This window comes from Diceros bicornis, chromosome 25, assembly GCF_020826845.1.
Source record: "Diceros bicornis minor isolate mBicDic1 chromosome 25, mDicBic1.mat.cur, whole genome shotgun sequence".
Taxonomy (NCBI): Eukaryota; Metazoa; Chordata; class Mammalia; order Perissodactyla; family Rhinocerotidae; genus Diceros; species Diceros bicornis.
The window spans coordinates 48,275,077-48,283,713 of record NC_080764.1 but is presented as its reverse complement, the minus strand read 5'-3'; the positions used below and the strand labels follow the sequence as shown (position 1 = coordinate 48,283,713).

The 8,637-nt window shown below is 54.3% G+C and overlaps 1 protein-coding gene across 5 annotated transcripts; it reads right to left on the bottom strand.

The window, feature by feature from the left end:
• Positions 1–4,735: 4,735 nt before the first annotated feature.
• On the bottom strand, positions 4,736–8,611 carry LOC131421881 (ral-GDS-related protein-like). 5 transcript variants are annotated; one of them, XR_009223968.1, is made up of 3 exons: positions 8,528–8,611; positions 7,066–7,758; positions 4,736–4,950 (listed from the first exon to the last, which is right to left on the bottom strand). XR_009223968.1 is itself a non-coding variant. In XM_058568793.1 (2 exons), the coding sequence occupies exons 1-2, from the start codon at positions 8,576–8,578 to the stop codon at positions 7,507–7,509; spliced, it is 303 nt and encodes a 100-aa protein (XP_058424776.1). In that variant the 5' UTR covers positions 8,579–8,611; the 3' UTR covers positions 6,951–7,506. The 5 variants fall into 5 exon arrangements, 1 of the variants encoding a protein (XP_058424776.1); XR_009223967.1 differs by lacking the exon at positions 4,736–4,950 and adding an exon at positions 6,099–6,133; XR_009223965.1 differs by lacking the exon at positions 4,736–4,950 and adding an exon at positions 6,103–6,137.
• Positions 8,612–8,637: the final 26 nt, after the last annotated feature.

Sequence of the window (8,637 nt, the reverse complement as noted above, 5' to 3'; positions counted from 1 at the left end):
TAGATATTTACTTCTAGGTCTCCATTTTTGTGTTCCTTCTTGCATGCTACTTCAGAGTTGCATCTAAGGAAATACCAGATTTCCCTCAGTTTTTTAGATCCATATGTGTTGGAAATTTGATTCATGAAGATGGACATGGCAGCTGGGGGATTATGCTATTATCAAGAGACCATTTTTCGGCATCAGTAATCTGACAAGAACTCACTGTTTGTTGAGATTTAATTGACTATTTGAGGAATCAAGCTTTCACTATTGGTACTTCTCTTTCTCTTTGGAGGGGAAGTATTGCCTTCATAGTCTTTCCATTACCAAACCACTTTCCTGGGTGGCTGTGCCCTGTCAGGAAGGGCCTGGGATGCCGGGAACCAGGATTCATCCTCAGCTTCTGCCTGTCCTGAGAAGGCTTCCCTGGCAGAGTCCAGCCTGTGTGTCTGGGTGACACTTGCAGCCATCAGAAAGGAGGCGATAACTCACAAGTGCCAAGCGATTCATCTGGCTCTTGTCTTACAGGGTGTTTCCAAGGGATGAGGTTCAAAATGCCACTTGGTAACCCCTTGAAAGCTCCTGGTCACGGGGTGGGTTCTCGGTGTGAGGTCAGAGCAGTGTCTATTCACCACCAGATGGGAAGCATTTCAGTATTTTAATTGCTAAGTCTGTGTTCATGCACGACCATGGATCATCTGTTCCGTGGCATTTCCTGCTGGACCACCCCACACCCCTGTCATGCCTCATCTTTCAAAGCTCCAAACAGGGTTCACAACCCATCAGGTGGTTGTAATGTAACCACAGCGCAAGACAGGGGAAAAAAACACAACCACCCAAGGGTGACACACTTTAATGGTTCGGGCCAAATTGCCCCATTTGGACAAGTTGGCAACATCAACACTGAGTATGTAAACTGGAGGACTGTCTAAGACCATGGACCTCAGAATGACACGGCCTCAGATGTCACCTGGACAGCAAGGGACAGTGTGGGGTCACTCACTGGTCAGGATTATGGTCCCTTATCCTGGTAAAGCAGAGCTCACCCGGGATCCATCAGGCCAAGCCAGGGAGGAGGCTGGGAGCCTTCTAGGGAATTTCTGCCCTAAAGTGAATGGCATAAGGAAGGCAGTTGTGCTGGAAATCCTGGTTCACAGAGAGCGGTCTGTCGTGTTTATGGAATGAGGCCCAGTGGTAGACTTAAAGCTGCGTCACAGATCTTTCCCATTGGATACAAAACAGCAGGAAACAGATTTCACAGTCCTGGACATGGACCCCAGCAGGATTCAATTCTAGGTCAGTGGTGAACATGGAGGCACTAGAGGGGTATCAGGAGGGAAAGTCCTGTCTGCCTTTAGTCCATTTGCAAATCACCTTTGCGGGCCTTGTCCTCTCCACATGCATGTTTTGATCTTTTTACATTGTTTTCCCCACTTACAGCTGATGCAATTCCAGAGATTGAACTAGAAAACTACAAGTTCCTAAAATTTGGTCAAAAGAAACCTCAACAGGAGAAGCAGAAAACATTCCTTCTTCCTCCAGAATGTAGAAAGGCACCCCCTGCCTATGGCACGACCTGGTCCTGGGTAGTGCTGTTTTAAAGACATCCACATTTCAGTGGTTGTTGCTTTGCCTGTGAAAGTACCATTAACCTTTAAATCCCAGGAGAACGGGCCGGGGACCGTGTCCGCCCCTGGAGCGGCTGAATGATACTGAAATGAACTTGTTCTCGGAGTTAGGGGGAATTGGGAGTGATGTCACTAGCCAAAAAGGGGGCTGGCCTTTCTCCCTTCTCCAACATACAATAAGTTGATGACTCAGAAGAGTTCTTTTTTTTTTTTTATAATTTTATTTATTTATTTTTTTCCCCCAAAGCCCCAGTAGATAGTTGTATGTCATAGTTGCATATCCTTCTAGTTGCTGTATGTGGGACGTGGCCTCAGCATGGCCGGAGAAGCGGTGCATCGGTGTGCGCCCGGGATCCGAACCCAGGCCGGCAGCAGCGGAGCGTGCGCACTTAACCACTAAGCCACGGGGCCGGCCCAGAAGAGTTCTTGATTCAAGGAGAAATGTGAGATTCTGTGTCTCACTCACATGCCTACAGAAAGCGACAGAACCACACCACAACTCCCAAGCTGTAAAGGGAACAGGACTTTAATATAATATTCAAATATGTCATTTATTATTTACAACAAATAACCACTGTCTCTCCCCAATGGGTGAGTAGGTGCTGAGGTAGAGATGTCAGGGAGCTGGGATGGGGTCATCCCTTCTCTCTTGGGCTTCAGGGGACCCCAGGAATCAGCTTACAATGCTCCCCTTCCCATCAAATGGGAGGAGCTGACCCTGTGCATCGCAAGCATCCCAGCTGTGTCCCCGCTGCTGAGGATGGGGCTGTGATCGGCCACTGGTATGGGGTTCGGGGTTGGGGCCTGGGGGCTGAGTAGAAGAGTCGGGTTATCTTGCGTGGCCTCCCTCAGAATCATGGCCCCCCACCATGTCCCCACTGCACTGGGTGCTCCAGACCCTGTGCTCAGTGCTGTCAGCCACCAGTACCCCATTTGTCCCTGCCACGTGAGCGATCATTTAGTATTACCTATTTCACAGAGGGGGAAACGGAGTCTCAGGAAGCTGAAGAGAGTCACCCCAGTCACAGGACTGGTCAATAGTGGAGCTGGGATCCCAGTGCCAGCTATCCGACTCCCCAAGGCCACGCTTAGCCCAAAGCCTTACTGAACCCCTAGGAGTCAGTCACCCCGGCCCAGACACTCACTCACCCCTGACCTTGATGATGGCCGGTTCTTCTTGGCCTTGCGTACTCTGCAGGCCAACTAGGTCTAGCGCTCTGGCTGGCAGGACAAGGTGTAGCTACAGGACAGAGAGGCACCTGTGAGCCTACCAGGAACCACACCTCAGGGGTCCCCCCACTGCCTGCCCAGCAGCTGGAGTCTGGGTGTCCCAGAGATCACCATGTAATCAGGCCGGGGGATGAGTGGGGCACCATGGAGACAGGCTCTCTGGACTGGCCAACAGGGAGAGTCCACCCCTGCCCTCACCCAACTCCTGCCCGGCCTCACCTCTCATTCTCGTTGAGCAACTCCATGTCCTGGAACGAGGCCCCAAATGGCTCCCTCGGGCTCTAGCTTGTAATTCTTTGCAGCCTCCTGGAGCAGCAGGATCTCCCTCATGACTCGGTATTCCTGGGACCAGAGGGAAGGAGAGGATGCAGACAGGGCCTGGGTGGGGGATGCTGCAGGGGTCTTGTTGGAGGTGAGGAGTGGGGCAGGGGACCAGTCCTGGAAACCATCCTTCCCTCCAGTTCCATCCAGGATCTACCAGTTCTCAGAATGGGAATAATCAACCCCTCCTCCAGGAAGATTTCCTTGATGCCATCCTCCCCTCAACCCACCCGCCAATTGGATGGGTCTCCCACTTCTCTGGTATCAAACTCTTCCACTCAATGTAAGATACAGCGGGTGAAGCCAAGGACTGTTCTGTCCAGAAGGTCTCTGATTTCCACCTCCTTCCTCTCCCCTGCAGGGAGTGCCACAGCTGCTCCTCAGTACTCTTCTCAAGGTTGATCCCATTCCCCTGGAAGGTAGACAGCCAGAGTACATCAGACAAAGACCCCTAGCCTGACTAGCTCCCTATGCCCACCCCTTCTCATGTTGCACTACTGCCAGATCCCCAGAGGGGGCCAGGCATGCAGAGAAAACAGGACTTGGACCTAGGCTTGCCTCTGGGCTCCAGAGGAGGAGGACATGGGGGTGTAACTGAGGGACCTGGCAGCACAACTCTCTCTGATGACAGACTTGGAGGCTGAGGCTTCAGGCAGAGGGGACTGCTCAGGCACTTATGTGCTTCCTGACTTGGGGGGGGCCGACTTCTTTCTCCCTTCATGGGCAACATGGGAGTTACAGGCTGAGTCCAGCTCAGATAAAACCTCACGCAGCTCTGCCATCAGGCAACTCTGAGCTTCCCCAGCCTGGGTAACTGGAATGGGTTTCTCTGGCAGAAACTCTGTTCACTCATCGCTAAAATAGGCCTGATGCCCCAGCTGCCAGCGGTGGCTGCAAGGCTTTCATGAGAGGAGATGTGCCAAGTGCTGAGAACTCAGAGCTCAGTTCGGGGGCTCCCGCATCCCAAGGCTCAGAATCCTGGTCCTTCCTGCCTAGACCTCAGGTGCACCCACCTCGAAATAGTCACCCATCACCAGGTGCAGCATCAGCAGGTCACTGAGCAGAGTTCCAAGATAGGGGACAACACCTTGTGACATCGGGGTGTGGGTGGGATGAACCTTTGCTCTCAAGTCGACCCCATGTAGACCCTCTCCTGAAAAGTCCCCACACTCAGCCACCTGGCCCACCCCAGGGTTCCCACGAGGAGCAGCCTAAGACCCTCAGCAGCCTCCCGTCAATTCCTACTCCCTTCACACCCCAAGAACACCACACTCCTCCTCCTCACCTCCCAGGGCCGGCTTCTGGCAAATCACAGGGTGTGCAATCCCTTGCCCTCCCCAAAACACACTCATCCTGCACCAGCTCTTCCAGGCCCTCCTCTTGGTCACTTCTACTGGGGGATTCAGACACTGTGGCACCAAGATGAAGGGCCCTCATCTTTTGATTTCAGGCCTCCAGCTGGGAGCACAGAGCCCCTCCCCCACAGGCACACTAACCTGCCGCTGCTGCTGCTTCTCCTGCACTCTCTGGGGGTTGCTCTCTGGGGGAGCAAACGTGGAGGGCCCCTCCTGCCAGGGTCGAGGACAGTGTCAGTGAGGCCATACTCCCCTCACCCCATTTCTCTCCAGCACCACTGGCCTCCGACACTGGACATCTGACTTGAGTCAACTGGTACCAATGTCATTCCATCCTCCAAGGTCTTGTGATTCCAGAACAAGCCCAGCTCCAACTCTCACTCTGGGTGTGAGCTTGGGCTTGTGGCCTGGCCTCCTTGAGCCTGTTTCCTCATCTGGAAAGTGTGAGAACTCCGGCTACCACACAGGTTCTCATGAGGACTCAGTGTCACAAGACTGTCATCATTGTTCTGGCCCTCACCCCTCCAGGTGGAGTAGGCAGAAAGCTCCCACATTCCTTTCCTCCCTCTTACCTCAACACCACCCTGTGAGGCCTGCACCACACAATCACCATCCCTCCATTTCCCTGATGAGGAGACAGAGACCCAAACATAGGCAGTGTGTTGCTCAGGGGCCCACAGAAGAGAGGCCGCTTGCCCCTCTCAGTCAGAGGCCCTGTTCCAACATCCTTGCCTAACCCCCAGCCCCACCACTGACAAGAGTCCTGTCCCTTGAGCTCTCAAAGCTTGGTCCTGGGCTGAGTCATGGATGGAGAGGACGGGGTGTCTTGGGAGTCTGGTTGAGTGGCTCCTGCCTGCCCCAGTCCCGTGGAGTGTCTGGGCCCCAGGCTGGGCCAGAGGCCAAGCCAAAGCCTTCTCCTCCCCAAGGAACGCCTCAGGACATTCCCCTGCACTGAATCCTTTTTTTTTTTTTCGTGAGGAGATCAGCCTTGTGCTAACATCTGCCAATCCTCCTCTTTTTTTGCTGAGGAAGACTGGCCCTGGGCTAACATCCATGCCCATCTTCCTCCACTTTATATGGGACGTTGCCACATCATAGGTCGACAAGCGGTGCGTCGGTGCGCACCCGGGATCCGAACCGGCGAACCCTGAGCCGCCGCAGCGGACTGCGCGCACTTAACCGCTTGCGCCACAGGGACGGCCCCTGAACTCTTTCTTTATCCACTCAAGAACTGGACCTCCAAGGTGCCACCTCTGATCAACAGAGAAGGGGATGACAGGACATTTTGATTCCCCGTTTACATGAAGCTCCTAAGGTCCTTTCAGCAGGATCCACTAAGAATCCATCAGTTGCCTAGACGCTTCTCATAAGCCACTGGGGGCATATGTCATTGCCAACCAGGCACTCAGGTTAGACTCCTGTGGTTGATTCAAGTGAAGTGACTGCTCTAGGGGTCCAGTGGGGAGTCCCAGAATGCACACACATCTCTCACCTGAGGATGAGCAGCCTGTTTTTCCACCTGGGCCATGGGAATCCTCTGCCACGCACATCCCTGGGGCAGGCAGGATGCAGCCCCTTGGAGATGTGGTGAAGATAGAAGGAGCAGCAGGGTCCTGGCTTCCTGAGGATAGGTTTAGGCTGAGGGCTAAACCCACCCCAACCACCCAACAGCCTGGAAGAAGCTACATCCAGCAGGATGGACATACATGGAAGCCAGAGACCTGTTGATGGCGCCAGCTCGGCAACTCCTCCTGGAACAGCCCAGCCAACACCATTGTGTCTCATGACCAGGGCCTCCCGCCCACAAATGGCACCCCACCTGCCCATGGGCAGAACAGATCCCTCTGCTTGTTAATCTGGATGAGATAGACGGGAATGTTTCAGAGAAAGTTCAAGGGAGAAACTATCAAAACCACAGCCTGCCCAGTGCCCCTCCTCCGCACCCTTCCTCTCTTTCCAGACCCCCAGCCTCCACTCTACCTTGATCATCAGTTCTCTGCTCAAGGACTTGTCTTGACTATTGAGTTCCTTAAGATTTTCAGAGCTCTCTCTCAGGGGAGGGGAAAGAACGAGGGATAAATTTAGGAATAATGTGAGGGGTCTGAATGCAAATCCCTTTTCTTTGCAAACCCAAGAGATTCAAACTGCCTGAAGGAGTGTTCTCACTGGGCTCCTCTGAGCGCTAAGGTCTCATGGTACTGGGAGGGGGCTCTCCTGTTGGTCACTGGGGTCTCCACTCCCCAGTTCTACAGAACAGCTCTGTTTTGACTGCTTTGAGTTTCAACTGGGCATGGGGTTCTGTTGCTATAAACACTTGAAAATCTCCAATTTGGCTCAACTTAGTACCTGACACTTAGGGAAGCCGAGTCCTAAAGCAGAACTGGTGCATTAAGGACCCCGGAAGGTTTAGAGACCCCCTGCCGAGGCCCAGGCCCTGTCCCCAGCATTTGCTGCCTCCCAGGAGTTCCCAGCTGACTGAGGGGCCAATGGCAGACATACAAGAGATCCCCCATCCACCCTGGTCCTCCTATGGAGAGAGGCCTACCCACCGGGAAACTTCCCCCGTGTGTTCTTCAGGTGGCTTGTGAAGGTTTTCTGCAGAGCAGAGTTGACAGTGCAGGACGAGAAGAAGTTCTTCAGGATCTCGAACTCCTGGGGAAGGGAAGAGAATGAGCTGTGAGGTGGGGCACTGTAGCCCAGCTTGCTCTAGCTTCAGTACCCTTCTATTTAAATCTCCCCTCCTGGATGAGACAGATGCTCAGGGAGTCCCAGAAGGGCACATTTAGGACCCAAAGAGTAACACTCACAGGGAGCAAGATTTTAGCTCAACCCAGGGAAGGAGCCAGGTAGGAAGTGAGCATCCTCTCACTGGGACCTGGAGTTAAAGTCAGCGGGCCCCTGGCAGGAAGGTCCTAGGGACTGTGCAGGGGCTTAGACCACACACTGCAATCCTGGGAGCTGATAAATGTGGAGAGGCAGTTCCCAAGGCTTCAGAGAGGGGCTCCACTGGGCCTCCCACAGCACACCTGGGCCACCTGGATCCAGCGCTCCACCACCCTCACCCTGTCCTGGGCTGTCTTGCTCGGGTCCCCGAGGCAGGGGATGATGACGAAGCTGGCCACCCTTCTGACGTGGTCGACGGTGGCCTGGACGTTGGGTGTCTGGTGCTCATTGCCGGGCTTGTTCCTCTTGCCCCAGGTGGAGCCCAGACACGGAGAGGACACCACCTTCTGGAAGAGCTCCTGGAGAACAGGGGGAGTGTCACCGAGCCCTGCCACACCCCAGGTCTGTGCCTACAGCCCCCAAAGTCCCACACAGGAGTCACAGTTTAGAGCTGGAGCTCAGAAAGCTCAGGATGTGGCCTGAGCCTTGTGACAGTCCCTGGCTTTTCTTCTCTGTCCACTGAGGACACCCAGCACAGGATGACCCAGGACCCAATACTGGCAGGGAAGGGAGAGGGGCATTTGAACCCAGCCCGTGCTGGCTAACTCCAAGCTCCAGATGGTGGCTCAACTAGGCTCATCCCAAGGGGGCATCTTCCAATACCCTGATCCCCCCTCTGGTCCCACTCCACATTCTGATGCACATCCCCGCGTGGCAGCTACACCCACAGGCCTTGTCTGTCTCCCTTGTAGTGGAGTACACATCAGGCGTCTAATAAGTCCTGAGGCTGTTGAGACTCCTGAGCAGACGGTTGGGCCACCAGGGTCCAGGCTGTACACAGTGAGCCCTTCCCTGCACAGATGGGCCAGGGCCCACCCAGCTTTCCATCTCTTCTACCTCATGGAGTTGGCACAGTCACTCTGTGCAACAGGTCCTCTTAATGTCCACCTCCACGGTCTGCAGGTGGACAGCAAAGGCTTGGGTGTTCAGAAAGTTGCCCAGGTCTTATGATTGGTAAAGGGTGGAGCCTGGATTTGGGCCCAGATCATAGGAGTCTGGATCAGGTCTGGGGCAACGATAGCAGAGGGAAGGCCTGCCCCACACCACCCTGAAAGCCCAGCTGCTCACCGCATCCATCATGGTAAACTGCTCCACCACCAGCTTAGGAGGGAAGGCCATGAGATTAAGCTTCTCACGCTCCTTAAGAGCCACAGGTGGAGATGGACTTCTCACTAGAA

What these genes read in the sequence shown, in the direction of transcription:
- LOC131421881 (XM_058568793.1), bottom strand. Translation starts at nt 8,578, where the DNA reads ATGGCCTTCCCTCCTAAGCTGGTGGTGGAGCAGTTTACCATGATGGAT. An exon ending in AGTTTACCATGATGGATGCG is followed by an intron (nt 7,759 to 8,527) that starts GTGAGCAGCTGG and finishes CCTGTTCTCCAG; the next exon opens with GAGCTCTTCCAGAAGGTGGT.